The following is a 22,376-nucleotide window of genomic DNA, read 5'->3' as shown; positions in this document are numbered from 1 at the left end:
TCGGAGACACCTTACAGAGAATTGTCACTGAGTTTCTTTTGGAGAAAAGCCAGAGCATCACAGATGTTCATAGGCGCTTTGAGAACGCGTCAGGAGATCTAGCAGGAAACAAAAGCACGGTGAGTGATTGGGCGAGGTGTCTGCCATCATCGCAATAAAGTCCTGCAAACCTGCCCGATCTCCCGCGTACCGGCCTCTGGCTCGCAGTGTTGGAAAGTGCGGACACACTTTTATTCGAGGTGATCGACGGATCACAATCCAACACTTTGCTGCTCAACAGGAAATCTCGGCGGTAGTGCTGTCGCGCTGGCCCACCAGTTGTAGTACTCAAAGGCGTGTGCCCGCTGGGTTCATCGCCTTCCTGCTTCTACGTGTTTGGTCTAATGAATGATGCATTACGCGGGAAGCATTATGCAGATGATGGGGAGGTTGTTGATGCAATGCCGACATCGACTGGTAGAGTGGTAGCATATGAGCATACAGGCCCTCCCAGAAAGGTGGCATAAGGCCGTCGCATCAAACGGAGATTATGTTGAAAAGTAGGGTTTTGCAACCAAAGGAATTGGAAATAATATGGTGTTGTGGAATCTTGAATGGACCAACCTACTTTCAGAAAAAGTATAGAATTACTTACTGAACGCCTCTCGTACATTACGTTTCAGGATTTTTTCAGGCCGATATGCCTCTGTGGTCCGATTGGTCCGATTTTCTGCTTGCGATGTGTTTTTCTACCTGAGTATGACATTGCTCCTTGATAAGAAGAAGATCCTTTGTTGCTTGGCAATGTCATTTTTCCTGAAAGTACTCATCTTGTTCTCTGGTAAAAAACGTATGGTTCTTGTTTTTCAGTGAACGTATACGACGGGGAGAAGCTCAACCTGACGCGCATCTCGCGGACGGAGATGGGTGCCTACCTGTGCATCGCCAGTAACTCAGTGCCTCCATCCGTCAGCAAGCGGATCATCGTCGACGTTGAGTGTGAGTTACTTCCTGACGTTTCCACGTGGCTCTCACAGTGTCTCCAAGATAAAAGCGAATCCATTTCGTGACTTTACTTTTTCCTGATCGCCCAATCTTCCGATCACGTTACAAGAATAATTAACTAAGTAATTTATTTAATTCATTAATTTCACCTCAGAGAATTAGAGGCTCTCTTACATTCAGCCAGACTTCTTCAGTGAATACACATTACGATCTATGATTTTATTCGTAGCTGTTATTTTTTCAGTGTCTCTGGTGTGTAATTTTTATTTTTATTTTTCAAAATAGTATTCAGTCGTCAGCTCAACAACTGACATCGTTATTTCACTTGACCTTCTTCGACAGATTTATCTGGCTTTCATGGAAGTTTACAAAATAATTTGAACATTACCACGCAAGTGCAAGTGCAAGTGTAAATATTTAATCAATACTGGCTTAGAAGACGACGGTACTGTCGTCACTGAACCATAATGCCATGAAATACAATGATATGTACACTGTGTGCGTAATAATTATAACCACATATTGATAGCTTGGATTGAATTAATGTCACATAGTTACAGAGTGAAGTTGGTGTGCTAGAAGAAAGGAAAATGCAATGGTAATAATTAACTTACGACTCATATAAATAACTACCGAGAAATTTCATTTCTGCCAGTTAGTTACAAAATCATTTCAGAAATCATACTTAAAATGCTTGGAACATAAACAGACTATATAATGGGCTAATATAAAGCTGGTTTTAGGAAAGGTAGATGGTGTGTGGAACCAATTCCAAGGCTAAAAAACTGAAACTTTCGATACAAAAGCATGGGTGTTGTAATATAAAAACTAATTAGGAGACAGGAAAGAGAAGTAAAAGGAATAACCGTTGACAGACTACGAAAAACTCAAATTTATTTAGGGAAGTCTGGCTTATACAGACGATCTAAATGTCGTTTCAAACTTCAGAGAAACAGCAGTTAAAAGGAACTCAAAATTTCTTATCAGAAATCCTAATACATCGAAAGTCTTCCCCGACACCTAGATGAACTTTCCACTTTTACACTGTCTGACAAAAAATATCAAGAGAGAAGAGAAAGAGAAATCACCTAACTCTCTGGAAACAAATCGTGAAGACCACAAATAGAGAACAATTGAAGTACTCAATCTTATAGGATTACATGGGATACGTACAATAAAAAACAATATTTCTTAATGTAAAATTAAAACACTACATAACAATAGTTAAACCAGAGAATGTAATCATTGGAGGTAGATCATTAACTATAGACAGATAAAAAGAAGAAAGAAATATACCTAGCAAAAATTTTAGGGCGGTTGTTGTTGAGGGAACAGGGTGAGACAGACGTCTAAGGAGTTGTATCAAAATGTAGAGGAAATCTCGGACACTTTCAGTAAAAAAAAGAATGAACGATAGTAGACAGACCAAAACAGTTCTCTGCCTTCCTGTCTTAAGGAAAGCTAAAAGCAGCTTGAAGCGTGAATGAAGAAAACCTTGAGGAAACAAGCATTAGATAAATAATTCTGGAGGACAGAGCTACACTCAGAACTTTGGCAGACAAGCATCAGTTTAAAACTAAACCAAGTGCTACATCTAAGAGAAAGTGGGCAGCAGAACGTAAGGAAAGGTACGGTGAAAAGATGAAGCGATTTTGGGAGAAGAAGAAAGCAAGTACATCAGCAAAATTGTTTCAGTCATGCTCCGTAGCTGGGAATAACAATATAGTAATAATAATGTCATTATGCATTGCTATGAATAAGTGGAATTTGACAGTTATAGGTCTGATTAACGATAAGCAATTTTCTCATTACTTTGTTGTGGACCATGGGAAGTAACATCTAACAGAAACATATGAAAACAATACAAAAGATGTTACCTGGTCAGAAGTAGAGCGACGAATAACTGCTGAAATTAACAAATAAGATGGAGAGTAGAGAACAGAAATACACTCCTGGAAATGGAAAAAAGAACACATTGACAACGGTGTGTCAGACCCACCATACTTCCTCCGGACACTGCGAGAGGGCTGTACAAGCAATGATCACACGCACGGCACAGCGGACACACCAAGAACCTCGGTGTTGGCCGTCGAATGGCGATAGCTGCGCAGCATTTGTGCACCGCCACCGTCAGTGTCAGCCAGTTTGCCGTGGCATACGGAGCTCCATCGCAGTCTTTAACACTGGTAGCATGCCGCGACAGCGTGGAAGTGAACCGTATGTGCAGTTGACGGACTTTGAGCGAGAGCGTATAGTGGGCATGCGGGAGGCCGGATGGACGTACCGCCGAATTGCTCAACACGTGGGGCGTGAGGTCTCCACAGTACATCGATGTTGTCGCCAGTGGTCGGCGGAAGGTGCACGTGCCCGTCGACCTGGGACCGGACCGCAGCGACGCACGGATACACGCCAAGACCGTAGGATCCTACGCAGTGCCGTAGGGGACCGCACCGCCACTTCCCAGCAAATTAGGGACACTGTTGCTCCTGGGGTATCGGCGAGGACCATTCGCAACTGTCTCCATGAAGCTGGGCTACGGTCCCGCACACCGTTAGGCCGTCTTCCGCTCACGCCCCAACATCGTGCAGCCCACCTCCAGTGGTGTCGCGACAGGCGTGAATGGAGGGACGAATGGAGACGTGTCGTCTTCAGCGATGAGAGTCGCTTCTGCCTTGGTGGCAATGATGGTCGTATGCGTGTTTGGCGCCGTGCAGGTGAGCGCCACAATCAGGACTGCATACGACCGTGGCACACAGGGCCAACACCCGGCATTGTGGTGTGGGGAGCGATCTCCTACACTGGCCGTACACCTCTGGTGATCGTCGAGGGGACACTGAATAGTGCACGGTACATCCAAACCGTCATCGAACCCATCGTTCTACCATTCCTAGACCGCCAAGGGAACTTGCTGTTCCAACAGGACAATGCACGTCCGCATGTATCCCGTGCCACCCAACGTGCTCTAGAAGGTGTAAGTCAACTACCCTGGCCATCAAGATCTCCGGATCTGTCCCCCATTGAGCATATTTGGGACTGGATGAAACGTTGTCTCACGCGGTTTGCACGTCCAGCACGAACCCTGGTCCAACTGAGGGGCCAGGTGGAAATGGCATGGCAAGCCGTTCCACAGGACTACATCCAGCATCTCTACGATCGTCTCCATGGGAGAATAGCAGCCTGCATTGCTGCGAAAGGTGGATATACACTGTACTAGTGCCGACATTGTGCATGCTCTGTTGCCTGTGTCTATGTGCCTGTGGTTCTGTCAGTGTGATCATGTGATGAATCTGACCCCAGGAATGTGTCAATAAAGTTTCCCCTTCCTGGGACAATGAATTCACGGTGTTCTTATTTCAATTTCCAGGAGTGTATATTGGGGCGAGAAAAGCACAAATAGTTTACAGCGTTGAGTCCGGTTCCCTGTTAGACACAAAGGACATAGTTGTGACATTCCGAGAGGGAAGCTACTGTGATGGTACAAGATAAAATTTTAACATCCTTTAACTGCTCATATGAAACTTAATGAAGGATTAAGATTGTGTGCCCGACCAATTCGGGACCTTTTAATTTCACAGGCAAGTGCTGATGGAGCACTTGCCTGCGGGTGGCGAAGGTCTCGAATGCGAGTCTCTGTCCTACACAAAGTTTTATCTGCAAAAACGTTTCATATCATCGCACACTTAGCTGCAGAGTGACGATTTCGTTCTTTAATTGTTCATTGAGCTGTTGCCTGTTGCATGACACTACTGTGAGGATTTTCTCTCGTTCTCTGATTTATTCAAGTAAAATGTGCCGTATGCTTTATTGTCTGCTAAAACTTTAAGATTGAATGCGTGCTGCTTCATCAAAAGGAGGCATAAAATTTTCCATCAAATACACTCGCACTCCAATATTCCTGACGAAAGTATTGCTCAAAAGCTGATAGTAAAATGGCCGTTCGGTGCCATTATCTCCAATTTTACGTGTCATCATAAAACTACACTTCGAACTGCGGTATCGGTTCCAAAACTTTTGCAGAAAATTACAGCAACACGAAGAAAATATCCGATTTCTCAGATTTTCTTGGCTGGATTGCTCAATGCCTTACGGTACTCAGCGGAGTTGATAATTTAATTTTTTATGCACTGCAGTTTAATCGAAACACTATGCCACGCCACTTTCGCATAGAAGGTGTCAAGTGTAGTCTCGTCTTGCTGTACTTGAGACAACAGTGCACTTTATAGTAGAGCTTGGTCATGTGAATAGCCAAACTCTGCGCTACTGTTTCATTGGAAACATGCTCACTGCGCATCAAATTCCTCTTCATGATAAATATTTGAAGCTTCGTACTCAGGTTCCGTTAGTTCAGTTATCGCACTCAAGAAGTCGAGACCCATAAGGGCAGGCAGGGACGCTTACGTCAGAGGACGTAACACTGCAAATCTTACGAATGGCAGCAGCCGTCTCTGGCGGGGAGCGAGTAACTATTTCCAATGACGTTAATAATTCTTAACTGCGTGTTTAAATTCACGAAAGCTCTCGACGGCAAACGATAAAGTTATGACGTTTAGTGGGTACCTTTTTATTGAAATTTTGATTTCCCTGTGGGCCCTGCACGGAGCCGAAAGTTCGCGAAGTATGGCGGACAACGAGAGTGGTGTGACGTCACAAGTTTGTTGCAAGGCCCGTATTTCTCGCGGGTCCCGCACGAAGCCCTGACAACAGAATGCACAGCAAGCAAAGGTGTGAGGTCACCTAGTTCGTCGGAATTCTCTGTAATTTTTGCCTATGGCGATATACAAAAGGAAAAGTGTATGGAAACCTGAAGGAAAACGTACGCCTGAGTTCCTTGCAAAATCATTTTGGATGCAATTTCATGTGCGTAACGATGGATAGACCTGCAGGACGATCAATATGTCGTGGTTTTTAAACGGTTATAATTTTTAAAACTATTCTCTTATTTGCAGTACAGTGATTTTAAACGCTATCTTTCTGGTTAGGGTCGTTCTTCTTTAGCTTTTGGCGCCATCAGTAATATCTATGAGAAAGCATTCCGATGTTAAGCGGCGAAGCTAACATATATACGATACTAGAAGAAAAATAAATCATCCACAGGCCCTTCGTCTCGCTGGCCATAGGTCAGCCGTAGAGCGGTAGTATTTTAGGGCCTGAGTAGCCGGCAAGGCATATGACGTTTGCGCCGACCGGCCCTCTGTCAGGGTGAAAGACGACCTCCGCAGTCTTGGCACGGAAACAGCCGCCCAGTGGCCTCTGGCTTCTCTCCATAACCCCCCCCCCCCTCCTTCCCACACCCTCACCATCAGCCCTGATCACTCGCTAGGGAACCATCGGCTAACCGTTGTCACTGACAGTGAATCAACTCCTCCCACCCCCCAGAAAGAGGACTGACTATAAGGCGCGTAGGCCCATTTTATTGATGGTCGCTTTCAGAGGCATAAATGGCCTTCTAAATCCCCAGAAATTCATTTACTGCTCGTGAAATCACCGCGATTTTATTCCGGAGAAAGATTGGGCCTCCTCTAGGTTTTAATTATTCCGAATAGTAGAACGCACACTTCGAATTCGTCTCTGTTTCCGATGGCCACAGAAGACATAACACTCATATCTGTAAAATGCAAAAAATAACAGTGATCTGCTTCCCTCCGAATTAATAATGCCGTTAACTTTGGGCAATTTAGGAAGTTAACGTTTCCTAAGAAATTGTGGTTCGCTGGTAGTGTACCTCAGCTAACATAGAGATTAGATTCAATTTGTACCATACGTAGTAAGTTCCTCAAAAGCTAAGACAACTGTGACATAAAGTCACATAGGAAGCAGGCGACATGTTAATAATTAACAGTTGTACTGCATAAATGCTGGATTGGGCGCTAGTCAAAAAGCCGTGCTCCAGAAATAGAATAACTTATTGCTCGTATACCGGCAGAGGTTCGAGTCTCCCTCCGGCTTGGGTGTGCGTGTTTGCCCTTAGGATAATTTAGGTTAAGTAGTGTGTAAACTCAGGGATTGATGAACCTTAGCAGTTAAGTCCCTCAAGATTTCACACACATTTGAACATCTTTTTATTCCTCGTAATATGCCACGTTCCTCACTCATTCATCTTCAGGTACCTCTTAAAGACTGTGAAGGTACATGGTAATTACATAACACAATCAGGTCAGTCAAGAAAAAAAAGAACAACCTTCAGTTTTACACACGAGGTACTTTATGCAAAAACATACCTATGCGCATCATGTTGCACGTAAAAGTTTACAAGATGTGCACGTATTACTCATAAACAAGCTAGTGAGAAAATCATAACATGAAACTTTAGAGGTGAGCATTCACGCAAAATGGCAATATAAGAGCGGTGGTTGCGCCATAGTTTGTCGTAAATGACACCATAGTCCAAAAATTAAATTATAAAAATACAATAGGCAAATACACATGATAACACTATAATACTAAGAAAGATTGCAAACTATTTTTCAGTTTAAAACAGAAACAGTAAATAACAAAGCCATATGGCTGTTGTCAGGTGGCACAATAATAATGTGGCGCCGTACATCAAAAACCTAAAAGTGAATTTGTTAATGTAGAATAACAGACTTGAATAGATAATGAAAGTTCAACAACAAAATGATCACTATATTTAAAATTTAGAACGTAAAATAAATACCAACGTACGCAGCTGTAATGCCTGTCATCAGGCGGCAGAATAGTAGCAACATTGGCGCCGTTTATCGTCACAGTGGGCAATTAATATAATTAAAACTAAATCACAAAATAATATAAAATTATAGTACAAACAAGATAATGAATTACTAATTGGCTGACACCAATTAGTAATAAAAACTAACACAAGTTGGTGGCACAAGAGCTATGGTGGGTGTCTTTTCAAAAGTTGTGAATGCATAGAAATACAGTGTACCGTGAGACAAAGATCCAAACCGTTCCAAGAAATGGAAAGGACTAGTTTGTTATTGCTGGTACAAAAAGTTAAGACAGGTACAAATGAAAATAAAATGCAGTTCCAGTGCAAGCTGACTTTCGTATTCAGAAGCAAACTGTTCGTGGAACTGTAGTAACAGTGTGCAAAGTATTTATAGCAGGAAACGGTAGTAGTGGTGGGAGAGGTGATGTGGGAGATAAGGTGCAGAGAAGCTATTGGGCTTAGCATGAGATAGTCTAGTAAAAAGCCTACCCACTTTTTTTCGGAATCTTTCAACGATATTTGTCGAGTATTTTTCAGCTTCTGAGAAACTGAGCAATATGATGTGATACATGGGCAGCTGCCCGTTCATGTGAGTACCGGTACCTCAGTCGCGCTCACATCTCGTGGTCTTGCGGTAGCGTTCTCGCTTCCCACACCCGGGTTCCGGGTTCGATTCCCGGCGGGGTCAGGGAGTTTCTCTGCCTCGTGATGGCTGGGTGTTGTGTGATGTCCTTAGGTTAGTAAGGTTTAAGTAGTTCTAAGTTCTAGGGGACTGATGACCATAGATGTTAAGTCCCATAGTGCTCAGAGCCATTTGAACCTCAGTCGCTCGTTCGTTATCAAGTATGAGTAGTGAGATGGTGTCAGCACAGAAATGGCTGAAGTTCATAGATTTCTAAAGGCCAGTGTCAATTTGAAGGTAAAGTCATTATTGGTGTACAATTGCGACATTTCAGAACACTGAAATAAATACACCGTATCGACCGTCATCGTAGCTGTCCGCTTCTGAGCGATTAATTGTCGCTTGCCCCTGTGGCCTAACGGTTCTAGGCGCTACAGTCTGGGACGGCGCTGCTGCTACGGTCGCAGCCTCGAGTCCTGCCTCGGGCATGGATGTGTGTGAAGTCCTTAGGTTAGTTGGGTTTAAGTGGTTCTAAGTCTAGGGGACTGATGACTTCAGATGATAAGTTCCACAGTGCTCTGAGCCATTTGAAACTTTTTTGATTAATTGTCGATGATATAGTAGTGGTAGTGCTATTTAACAAGGTGGCTAAAAAAAGATCAGTGTTGTTATTGATTGGTTACTTGAGGAGAGGTCTACAAGTCATTTGCCTTTCGCGTGCAAAGGTCCCGAGTTCGAGTCCCGGTCGGGCACACAGTTTTAATCTGCCAGGAAGTTTCATATCAGCGCACACTCCGCTGCAGAGTGAAAATCTCATTCTGGCATTTAAGAGTCTATTTAACAGAGTTTTACACATAGTCCACAGACGTTGGCTAGTCGTTACAGTCGTGAGTTAGCTATTTCTCGTGTGGATTATTCCTGACCTGTTTTACTGTGATCTTTGTCCTACAGATTGTGCATATTTCAATTACTACTAACACTTCATTGAATGTTTGTGATAGGTAAGTCAAAATGTTATGTAAAAAGGACATCAAGGTTGTATGTTCGTGTATTGAAAGCTACACTCTTTTGAAATCGGGCGAATATTTCCACAGTAAAAGTCTTGCACATACTCTCGACAGATGGTCGGTGGAACACCGACCAGTGTCGTACTGAAAATGTATATGTCTTAGTCTACAGTCGCAATTTACTTACATCGTCAACTGGCTGCCGGTTTGGGTACACAGTACTATCTTCATGCCATCCCTTAGCACGCATTGGTCCCACTGGCTTCTCTAGTAGGTGTGTCAAATACTTGGAAAGCCAGTGCGACGACTGCGTGCCGGGGTATGGCCTGAAGATAGTAGTGTGCACCGCAACCGATAGCCAACTGATCTTTATACATTTAGAAAGTACAGTCTTGTGAAATCGGAACGATCTCGTCCGGTGCAAGGTCCCACGCGACTGGACAGGTAACTCGTGTATGCAAGAAGAGTAAAAAGAATGGACCCACATAATAGCAGGCCCGTAATATTGAAATCGGTGTGCTGCAGAACTATTGAAAAAAATTATAAATTCTAACATATTAAGCTTCCTTGAGACGGAAAAACTGCTGTCCACAAATAATCACGAATTTAGAAAGCATTGCTCGTGCGAAACTGAGCTTGCACTTTTTCTCATGATATACTGCGAACCTTGGGTGAAGGACAGCAGGCAGACCCCCTATTTCAAAACATGCGAAATACTTTCGACAGACTGTTAACGAAGGTCCGAGCATACGGAATAGGTTGACAGATATGTGAGGGGCTCGAGGACTTCTTAAATAGTAGAACTTAGTAGGCCCACGTTGTCCTCGCCGACGAGAGTTCGTCAGAGACGAGAGCGTCGTCTGGAGTGCGCCAGGGAAATGTGGAAGGACCGCTCTTGCTCTCTATGTCCGCTTACCGAAGAATGGAAGAACTGGTAAAGGCGACCTTGGCGAAGATCAGTTTGGATTCCGGAGAAATACTGACCTCATGAATTATCTTAGAACACAGGTAAAGTAAAGACAAACCTACGTCTATAGCCCGTGTAGATTTGCAGAATGATTTGATAATGTCGACTGGAATGCACTTTTCTGTCCGAAGGTACCAGGGGTAGAATACAGACTGGTACACCTGCCTAATATGGTGTAGTGTCCTCGCAAGCCAGCAGAAGAGTCGTAACCTCGGCTAGTGTCTGAAGTAGTAGTGAACTGTCACGATGAATCCTCTAGGCCTGTCCATAAATCCATATGAGTGCGAGGAGGTACAGAGCTCTTCTGAACTGCAGGTTGCAAGGCAGCCCAGCCCATATATGCTCAATAATGTTCACGTCTGTTGAGTATGTAGGACAGCGGAAGTGTTTAAACTCATAAGAGTGTTTCTGGAGCCACTCTGTAGAAATTCTGGACACATGGGGTGTAACATTGTCGTGCTGGAATTTCCCAAGTCCGTAAGAATGTACAGTGGACATGAATGGATGCAGTCGTACTCCAACTCCACATCTCCCACACCATTACAGAGCCTCCACCATCTTGAACAGACGGCTGCTGGCATGTAGGGTCTATGGATTCATGAGGTTGTCCCCATACCCCTACACGTCAATCTGTTCTATACAATTTGAAACGAAACTCGTTTGACCAGGCAACATGTTTCCATTCATCAACAGTCCAATGTTGGTGTTGAAGAGCCGAAGCGAGGCCGCTAAACCTTTGTGTCGTGCAGTCGTCAAGGGTACAAGAGTGGGCCTTCGGCTCCCAAAGCCCATGTACGTGACGTTTCGTTGATTGGTTCGCATGTTGATGGCCCAGCACTGAAATCTGCAGCAATTTGCGGAAGGGTTGCACTTGTGTCACGTTGAACGGTTCTCTTCATTCGTCGTTGGTCACATTCTTGAAAGATTTTTTCCGGGCCGAAGCGATGTCTGAGCTTTGATGTTTTATCTGATTCCTGACATTTACGGTCCACTCGTGAAATGGTTCTAAGGGAAAGTCCCGGAGATTCTGTGTCCGATCGCTCGTGCACCAACTATAACACCACATTGAAACTCACTTAAATCTTGAAACTTCGTAAGAGATTAAAACTGTGTTCCAGACCGAGAATGGAACTCGAGACCTTTACCTTTCGCGGGCAAGTGCTGTACCATCTGAGCTACCCAAGCACGACTCACGACTCGTCCTCACAGCTTCAGTTTCGCCAGTACCTCGTCTTCGATTTTCCAAACTTCACAGAAGCACTTCTGCGAACCTTGTAGAACTAGTACTGCTGGAAGAAAGGGTATTGCGGGTACATGGCTTAGCCACAGCTTGGGGGATGTTTCCAGAGTGAGATTTTCACTCTCCAGCGGAGTGTGCGTTGATATGAAACTTCCTGGCAGATTAAAACTGGGCGCCGGGCGGAGACAGCTGTGGGATACCAACCCGAATGTCGTCCGCCATATGACGTGACAACCAGGGGTCACAGTCTGGAGTGCCATTTCTTTCCACAGCAAAGCCAGTACCGTCGGCATCTCTCGTCAGCTGAGAACGTTTGAAGCATTATGGGCAGGATCCTCCAGTCAAGTCGGTATTTCAACGATGTGACACGCCAACCGGACAGAATGTGCCACGATATCCCTCAAGAGGAAGTGCAAGAGTTCAGTAACTGCCGAATAACTGCTTACAAAAGGGCTAGAGATGGATCAATGCTTTATTGAACTGCTTAGTTTATGAACCTATTTCTCTTCAATAAATCATCCTAATTTTCTAAAATTGCAATCAGTTGTTTGTCTGTACATGTAAATCACGTCTACCGATTTCCACTCCAATACGGATAAATCCTTCATGGGGCGTCTTTTATATGTCTTTTACTGTAATTTGTAGATATAAAGACGAAGTTATTGGGTCTCACGTGTTTCGTAATATATCGTTGGTGAATTTGTTACGTCAAAATAGTATAAGATAAACAGTATCTGCAAGATCAGAGTGATAAAGTGGAATTAGAGGATGTCGATAGTGTCCTATGCGCAAGCATTCGAAGCCATGCTACAGCTTAATAGGACTTAATCATCAAAGAAGCCATGAAAATAAGAATACCCGTCAATTTTGACAGAGTAACTAGCTAGGAACGTATCAGTTCGTGGAGTCGAATGAGAGACTAACAGAGAAGTACGTTCCATATTTGAGAATCGTAAATAGAACAATTACTTCGCATTAAAATTTCAGTTATTTGCTGTTTCTGTAGTTCGTAATTCCAAAAATTCCCTGTTATTTGGAATTTTTTAGTACCTCTATTAATACGCTACGTTTTCCCTTTAAATTACGCTAGATGCGAGACGACTACGTATTTGCTACACAATATTTAATTAAACTAATCCACTCAGACACACATATTATCTACTCATCAATTCATCTGTGTGGTAGTTGTAGTTGTCAAGCAGAAATTGTTTCAATTTCCCTATAAAACCCTGAAAACTGTTTACGCGTTTCACAAGCTTCCAAATAAGATTAAGTAGTTAGCTGTTACATACTTTTTTCATTTTCTGCCAGCATCTTTAACTTCTGTCAGTATCCGTCTGAGCACATACTTTGCTGTTTTCTGTGCAAGTATAATGTTCACATGTAAATACTAGAAACTACGTTCGTTCCTGATGCCTTATATGTGTATACTACTACTATTTTCGAACGGTCAGTAATTCATCAGAGGAAAGTTCGTATGAGAGTAAATTTTTTGTCTGTGTGCCTAACTTCTCTTTATATAGTTGCCTACTTGGGATTCAAAGGTGAGTACCAGAAATTTTCCTCACAAAATAGCCATCTATAATGAATGCTTAGTTTCTATGTCTGGAAACGCCAGAGAAAATTTTTTCAAGAATGGAGGTTTGGAAAAAAGAAGTGCAATAAATGGTGGCGTAATATGGAATTTGCAGTTAAAATTACAATCAATGTGCGCACGTAGGAAATTTCAACATACAGAATTTTTTTAATATTATGCACCCCTTCGTCCGGGTTGGACGGTTGCTGGACTAATTGGTGACAGTTCCGCTGACATTTAACCGCCGGAGGTGTTGGTGTTGATAGGAAGGTGTGAAATGTAAAGTCCAGTTCTTCAGTTGAGGAAACTTGGTACATGTACGGTCTAACGTATAGAAAAGGCACTAAGAGACCAGGAAGCAAGCGTCAAGCATTGTGGTGGTCGTGGTGAGTGAGGGAAGGGAGTAACATTGCTCTGAAACAGAGGGAGGAATTTCATAGAAGCTTCGTACAGACATGGCTTACTACCTAGGAGCCGGTAAGCTACTCCACAGTGTGGGAATGTTGGGCTACATATTATAACAGGAGGACTTGTAAATACTTTTAATTAATAATTTAGGCACCGTATTTATACTTTTATGAAAATGAAATAGACTGTTCATGGTTACCTTTTCAATATTTCGGTAGCCACCGGTTCGTGACAGAGCTATAGTGAAATGAATAACCTTAGCTGCATACAGGCATTGATATAAGTCAACGGGGACGGTTGAAAAATGTGTGCCCCGACCCGGACTCGAACCCGGGATCTCCTGCGTACATGGCAGATGCTCTATCCATCATTTTTTTTTCGGTGAATTTGTTCATGGAGGAAGTCCAATGACACCCGTTCAGGTTGTTGGTTGATCCGTTCACTTAGTTTTTCTTTATTATTATTACAGAGCGTAGCTAAACACTCTGACTCAACACGCTGAGCTACCTTGCCGGCAGCTATCTGAGCCATCGAGGGCACAGAGGGTAGTGCGACTGCAGGGACTTATCTCTGGCACGCCTCCCGTGAGACCCACATTCGCAACCTATTGTCCCGCACTATATTCATAGTGCCCCTGCCCATTATACTCATTACTCGCGGCTTTCCCGCTAATTCCCGTAAGACTTCGGGCAATGTTTGTGCGTCCGCACAGAAGAAGATGGTGAAATGACCGATGAGCCTTATATACACTCCTGGAAATTGAAATAAGAACACCGTGAATTCATTGTCCCAGGAAGGGGAAACTTTATTGACACATTCCTGGGGTCAAATACATCACATGATTACACTGACACAACCACAGGCACATAGACACAGGCAACAGAGCATGCACAATGTCGGCACTAGTACAGTGTATATCCACCTTTCGCAGGAATGCAGCCTGCTATTCTCCCATGGAGACGATCGTTGAGATGCTGGATGTAGTCCTGTGGAACGGTTTGCCATGGCATTTCCACCTGGCGCCTCAGTTGGACCAGCGTTCGTGCTGGACGTGCAGACCGCGTGAGACGACGCTTCATCCAGTCCCAAACATGCTCAATGGGGGACACATCCGGAGATCTTGCTGGCCAGGGTAGTTGACTTACACCTTCTAGAGCACGTTGGGTGGCACGGGATACATGTGGACGTGCATTGTCCTGTTGGAACAGCAAGTTCCCTTGCCCGTCTAGGAATGGTAGAACGATGGGTTCGATGACGGTTTGGATGTATCGTGCACTATTCAGTGTCCCCTCGACGATCACCAGAGGTGTACGGCCAGTGCAGGAGATCGCTCCCCACACCATGATGCCGGTTGTTGGCCCTGTGTGCCTCAGTCGTATGCAGTCCTGATTGTGGCGCTCATCTGCACGGCGCCAAACACGCATACGACCATCATTGGCACCAAGGCAGAAGCGACTCTAATCGCTGAAGACGACACGTCTCCATTCGTCCCTCCATTCACGCCTGTCGCGACACCACTGGAGGCGGGCTGCACGATGTTGGGGCGTGAGCGGAAGACGGCCTAACGGTGTGCGGGACCGTAGCCCAGCTTCATGGAGACGGTTGCAAATGGTGCTCGCCGATACCCCAGGAGCAACAGTGTCCCTAATTTGCTGGGAAGTGGCGGTGCGGTCCCCTACGGCACTGCGTAGGATCCTACGGTGTTGGCGTGCATCCGTGCGTCGCTGCGGTCCCGTCCCAGGTCGACGGGCACGTGCACCTTCCGCCGACCACTGGCGACAACATCGATGTACTGTGGAGACCTCACGCCCCACGTGTTGAGCAATTCGGCGGTACGTCCACCCGGCCTCCCGCATGCCCACTATACGCCCTCGCTCAAAGTCCGTCAACTGCACATACGGTTCACGTCCACGCTGTCGCGGCATGCTACCAGTGTTAAAGACTGCGATGGAGCTCCGTATGCCACGGCAAACTGGCTGACACTGACGGCGGCGGTGCACAAATGCTGCGCAGCTAGCGCCATTCGACGGCCAACACCGCGGTTCCTGGTGTGTCCGCTGTGCCGTGCGTGTGATCATTGCTTGTACAGCCCTCTCGTAGTGTCCGGAGCAAGTATGGTGGGTCTGACACACCAGTGTCAATATGTTCTTTTTTCCATTTCCAGGAGTGTATGTTATGTGGACATGTGTCCGGAAACGCTTACATTCCATGTTAGAGCTCATTTTATTAATTCTCTTCAAATCACATTAATCATGAAATGGAAACACACAGCAACAGAAAGTTATTACGGGCAGAGTTGGTTGTTCTGGGTACTGATTTCTCAGGATCTATACACCCAAACTGCGTGAAAATTTAATCACATTTCCGTTCCAGTATAGTCTATTTGTCCGATGAATACCCGTTTATCATCTGCATTTCTTCTTTGTGTAGCAGTTCTAATGGCCAGTAGTGTATAAGACGGTAGAGAAATAGTCTGAAGGTTGTTCAGAGAAACCTCTTCCAGGCATTTATATGTGAACTGCAGAGTAGCCGTGTAGATGTAGATGCAAAAAAATGGTTGGCAACATGAGAAACAATATTTGTACGTATAATCTGGTTATGCTACAGTTTCGAAATAGTCTGTACGGTAAAGCAGATAAAGCCACGTTACAGGGCTATGCTCTGCCCACTCCACAGATCAGAGAGGTTTATTTATTTCTGTGCAGCGGCGAGTCACGCACGGTTGTTCCCTGATTAGGCGTGACAACGCGGCGGCCGTGAGTTAGGGCGCTGCCAGTGAGCGCATCCGGCTCCACGAGTTGCTGCCGGTGATTTGCGGGGACAGCGGCGGCCCGGTCGGCGCTTCCGCGGCGTGATTTGCGCGGAGTCGGTCGTCGCTCGTCGCTCGTCGCTCGTCGCCCGCCGTCCTCGCGGTAGGCCCGCGTATCTCGTGGTTACAACCGCCAGCCACGCCTGCGTTCTGTCGCATACACCGCCAGCCGCCCGGCCCGACTGTGTTATATGTCGAGTGGCGACTCGGCCGTTGTCGATCGTGGCCAGCGCGACGTAACTCGGACGTGATGGACAAAAAGTGACCTGGGCTGATCAGCGTGCCACCCTGCCGCGGAACCGGTGCGATACCACCTCGGCACGAACGTGTCATGTCAAATTACCTTAATCATTGCCTATAGTGGCTGACAATTTCCCCGTGACTGTGTTATAACACAGGGCGAGTGTGTGAAATGCAACCAGTTAAAGTGTTCATGGATAACTGTCCTCATCGTTTTCATTTAGGTGGCCGCAGTAGCCGAGTGGTTCTAGGTACTTCAGTACGGAACCACGTTGCCGCTACGGTCGCAGGTTCGAATCCTGCCTCGGGTGTGGTTGTATGTGATGCCCTTAGGTTAGTTAGGTTTACCTAGTTTAAGTCTAGGGGACTGATGACCTCAGATGTGAAGTCCCGTAGTGCTTAGAGCCATTCGAAGCATTTGGACTTTAATTTATTATTCAATTTATTAGGTATAATATGCAACCAGTCGCTGGCTCTAACGTTAGATAAGGTTCACTGTGTCATCAGCTACACTGCGCAACAAAATTCAACGATCACTTTTTCGTAACCCCTAATTGTCTACCGCTGCAACACATCTCTGAAATTTGCTCCAACTGTGCCTATAAGCTCCTCTGTGAAGGTGCAAAAGTTTGGCACCACGCGACGCCACCCTTGCATTGCCGGCGGTTTGAACAACAGGGTCGACGTATGCAAAAAAAAAAAAAAAAAAAAAAAAAAACCCTGGTTAAAATCTTTATGTGAGCTGAAATGTTGGTCGGTGGTGTCACATTGGAACCAAATAATACCTCAGTTCAGCCTAACGTCACCGTGGACGTGTTACTTGATGGGAAACTTGTCACATCACATCTTAACCTGCATTTCACTCCTTCAAAAGTGGTTCAAATGGCTTTGAGCACTATGGGACTTAACGTTTGAAGTCATCAATCCCCTACAACTTAGAACTACATAAACCTAACTAACCTACGGACGTCATACACATCCATGCCCGAGGCAGGATTCGAACCCGCGACCGTAGTGGTCGCGCGGTTCCAGACTGTAGCGCCTAGAACCGCTCGGCCACCCAACCGGCTTCATTCCTTATTTTGACGTATTTGCGAAGAAACTCAGAACCGCTACATTCTGCTTTCAAATCATGCACTTTTCTTGGAGTGGCCGAGGAATACATTTCATATAAAGCGCCGCTCATAAGCCTTACAAGATGGCCACAAGGAGTAGCATAAAGGGCGCCAATAAAACCAATCGTTTCCCTGGCGCATCCATTTACATATATTTAGCGCTCGAAAATGATAGTTCGCAGTACGATGAATAACAGTAGGATGTTCTTGACAACTTTTGACGCACTTGGACCTTTCAACACCTAAGGACACTTTCGAATACAGAGAGACAGTAATTTGTGCTCTTGTGTACAGAATGGGACCACCAGTGGCCGTTCGAAACCATTAGACGACATTTGAACGTAATATGAAGCAGCAGAGGGTTCTTATGCTCAATGGGGATGCACTACCACAATGTCCTTAGAGGAGGATTGAAACGTTCTAGGGCGCGAGAAATGTCAAATGTAGTCAATAACTTCTTAGCGTTACTCATCTTTCTCTTTCAACCGCGAAATTAATGGGAATTAACGCCACAGTGAAAAGTGTGGTTTCATAGACGCCCTTTATGCCACGCCATGAGGCTTTCTCGTGTCCTTTCAGTGCAGCGGTGTGTCTCCGTCAACCAACCATAAAAAAAAACCGGATGATTTCAACGCTAGATGTCGAGGTTGTGACATCCATCGCAAGGACGTCAAAACAGGAGAGAAATTTGGGTAAGGGCGGCTGCAAGAACCTCCGTGTAGTTGAAGTATCCACGGTGGCATTGGGAAGAATTCTGCTAATATTTTGTGGGAATGTCACATCAGTAATCTGCTCATATGTACTTTTGAGCTGTGACCTTTCTTTCGCATGTGTCGACACTTTCAGGAATTACTGCAACCAATCGCCGTTTTTTCTTCAATTCTTATTTGTTCGCGACCGGTTTCGAATCACCTGGCGTTTCAACATCATATAATACAATTTAGTTTGAAGTGTTGTGGGGGCCGTGCATCTGTGGCAAATATAGAGACAAAAAATGAGCACTGTATGTGGGAAGGATATTAAGATTGTATTTGCTGGTATTACTCACTGTGTTTATTCTTGTGGCAGGCACTGCTCTGGAAAACATAATGTATGCTTTCCAGTGTAGTTAAATGTACTTGAGCGATACTGGAAAGCATGCATTATGTTTTCCAGAGCAGTGCCTGCTTCAAGAATAGAAACAGTCCCACATACAGTGCTCACTTTTTCGTCTCTATATTTGCCACTAATGCACGACCCCCAGAATACTCCGAAATAAATTGTACCATCTGATGATGGAACACCGGGAGATTCCAAAACGGTCATGAATAAATGGACACTGAAGAAAAAAAACGGCGATTGGTTGCAGTAATTCCTGAAACCTTTAACAAGACAGTCGCAGTGTTCCAAATCCAGAATGGATGTCGACAGTTTTCTGTACGAAGCATTACCAAGTCCGAGGGTCCGTTTCGGGGTGCCAGGTTTTTGCGATATTACAGAGGACTGTAGACATCTTTTACACAAATTTTAAAATTATGTGTCGCTGTGGGAGGTAATTATGGGATTTCGAAAATGCCTTCATTATTCTATTGCTCAGCGTTTCCAGTAACTGTAAGATCAACATCGGAAGGATGTGTTACGGAACATTATTTTCTGAGTCGTTTTCAGCTTGATACTAAGGTCATTCTGAGTGCACTGCATCGTGGTGTCCATGAGAAATTCATTCCGATAACGAATTTGTTGTGGATACCAGGGCGTTGTGAAATCATCATCACTTAAGTATCAGCACTGCCTGCCCAAAAAAAGGCAAGCACCCAAAATACACGATCGGACGGCAGTGTGACTTCATACATACAGAAACATCATCGCTGATTATGTAGATGTTTAGAGTTGCAGTTCTCTATGTCAAATAGGAATGCCACCTGAGTAAATTTCTTCGTTAATGTGTAACGTTGTTACCAGACTGACAGGGTATGTAAGGTGCAATACAGCGTCAAATCATTGAGAAGGACTCGGAGGTGCCCCGTACACGCAAGTGTTATGAGCATGTGACAGAGTTTGAAACGGGCCTCATTTGTCTCCATTTGGCAGGCAGGTCGAATCATCTACATCTACATCCATACTCCGCAAGCCACCTGACGGTGTTTGGCGGAGGGTACCCTGAGTACCTCTATCGGTTCTCCCTTATATTCCAGTCTCGTATTGTACGTGGAAAGAAGGATTGTCGGTATGCTTCTGTGTGGGCTCTAATCTCTCTGATTTTATCCTCATGGTCTCTTCGCGAGATATACGTAGGAGGGAGCAATATACTGCTTGACTCTTCGGTGAAGGTATGTTCTCGAAACTTTAACAAAAGCCCGTACCGAGCTACTGAGCGTCTCTCCTGCAGAGTTTTCCACTGGAGTTTATCTATCATCTCCGTAACGCTTTCGCGATTACTAAATGATCCTGTAACGAAGCGCGCTGCTCTCCGTTGGATCTTCTCTATCTCTTCTATCAACCCTATCTGGTACAGACTCCACACTCCTGAGCATTATTCAAGCAGTGGGCTAACAAGCCTACTGTAACCTACTTCCTCTGTTTTCGGATTGCATTTCCTTAGGATTCTTCCAATGAATCTCAGTCTGGCATCTGCTTTACCGACGATCAACTTTATATGATCATTCCATTTTAAATCACTCCTAATGCCTAACTCCCAGATAATTTATGGAATTAACTGCTTCCAGTTGCTGACCTGCTATTTTGTAGCTAAATGATAAGGGACCTATCTTTCTATGTATTCGCATCACATTACACTCGTATACATTGAGATTCAATTGCCATTCCGTGCACCATGCGTCAATTCGCTGCAGATCCTCCTGAATTTCAGTACAATTTTCCATTGTTGCAACCTCTCGATACACCACAGCATCATCTGCAAAAAGCTTCAGTGAACTTCCGATGTCATCCACCAGGTCATTTATGTATATTGTGAATAGCAACGGTCCTATGACACTCCCCTGCGGCACACTTGAAATCACTCTTAATTCGGGAGACTTCTCTCCATTGAGAATGACGTGCTGCGTTCTGTTATCTAGGAACTCCTCAATCCAATCACACAATTGATCTGATAGTCCGTATGCTCTTACTTTGTTCATTAAACGACTGTGGGGAACTGTGTCAAACGCCTTGCGGAAGTCAAGAAACACGGCATCGTGCAATTCGCAGATATATGGTGGTATTCTGATGTGACAGTGGCCGGAAGTTTGATCACAAGGAAACGTACTCGTGGTCAAGGCTCCAGTATAGAACGTCTGACCTTCACAAGAGAGGATCACCGTGCTGTGCGCCTGCCACCTGAGGACAATAATGGACACCACGCAAAATTCTGTATCATCCTACACCATTGGTCCGACACTAACACCAGCCCGACTAGGAAACTACCTACTCTTGCCTAGGCTGTCGTTACGACCAGAACGTCAATGTCTGTGTGTGGACCGATGTCGTGACCGAATAGCATGGGATACTGAGAAATGTCGTCGCACTGCAGTTCAACGATGACCCGCAGCTCTCCGCTACACTGGACGACCCCTATCGGAGAGTATAGAGGCGATTGGGACAAAGATCCAATTCTTAGAATGTTTTGGAGAGGCACAGCGATGTTACTTCAAATGGCTCTGAGCACTATGGTACTTAACGTCTAAGGTCATCGGTCCCCTAGAACTTAGAAATACTTAAACCTAACTAACCTAAGGACATCAAACACATCCATGCCCGAGGCAGGATGCGAACCTGCGACCGTAGTGGTCGCGCGGCTCCAGACTGTAGCGCCTAGATCCTCTCGGCCACCCCGGCCGGCAGCGATGTTACTCCTCCCGACACAGTTAGGTGAGCCATTGGGTAGGACGTCAAGTCACGGTTTGTAGTGACGGATGCTGAGCATGGCACAATGGTGCTGAGAACGTGGGACGGAGATGGTGTCCGAGCTGGTCTCACCCAAGAGCTAATGGAGATGTATCTGCGGTTCTTATTGCCCACAGGAATACCTAAAAGTCCCATGGCAATTTCACAGAGACACGTGCCATGTGTTGACGATCACTGGTGTGCTGAAAAATGGGAACCAGATACTGTCGCATAAGAGGTTACACAAAAGGATGTACGATGTCCATGAGGTGCCCTCGTGCTGTGAGAGTTTCGTCAGTCACTGAACATCAAGGATCAGTTACCACAGCTGTGGGCTCCTTGCCTCAGGGGGCCATACACCGGCTGTACGGTACCTTTCCCAACCAAATCACTGCATGCATCGAAGTCAAAGGGAATGCAACCTCATACTGATGTGATCATACTGCCACGTTTTTGTAAAATTGATTCGATTTTGTAATCATTGAAATAACATCAGAAACCGTTTTAAACTATGAAGTGCCAATTATTTCCACCCTCTCCTTTTCAATGTTTCACTTTTTTATCAGGCAATGTTGCTGGGCAAAGTTTAGCAAATAATTTTCGTGTAACATCTCCGACTGACAAGACTACAGTGGATCGAAAACTAGATAACAGTAAAGGCAAACTCCGAACAGGTCTTAATGGACCGACGGTACTGACCGACCACCGTGTCATCCTCAGTCCGTCGGCGCCACTGGATGTAGGTATGGAGGAACATGTGGCCAGCACAGTGGTCAGTGAGAGTGACCAGAGCCGCTACTTCTCAGTCAAGTACCTCCTCATTGCGGCACACTCGGACATTTATCTACCCAAGGGC

The 22,376-nt window shown here is 45.1% G+C and overlaps 1 protein-coding gene across 2 annotated transcripts in view; it reads left to right on the top strand.

The window, feature by feature from the left end:
* Positions 1-22,376, top strand: part of LOC126284182 (lachesin-like) — a 1,090,923-nt gene that overhangs the window by 956,713 nt on the left and 111,834 nt on the right. For both annotated transcript variants that reach the window (XM_049982939.1, XM_049982929.1), the window contains exon 5: positions 850-978. In XM_049982939.1, coding sequence (XP_049838896.1) covers positions 850-978 — 129 coding nt within the window. The remainder of the gene's footprint in view (positions 1-849; positions 979-22,376) is intronic.

This window comes from Schistocerca gregaria, chromosome 1 (genome assembly GCF_023897955.1).
Source record: "Schistocerca gregaria isolate iqSchGreg1 chromosome 1, iqSchGreg1.2, whole genome shotgun sequence".
Taxonomy (NCBI): Eukaryota; Metazoa; Arthropoda; class Insecta; order Orthoptera; family Acrididae; genus Schistocerca; species Schistocerca gregaria.
Note: the sequence above shows the minus strand (reverse complement) of the source record. Positions and strands in the feature narration are given on the sequence as shown.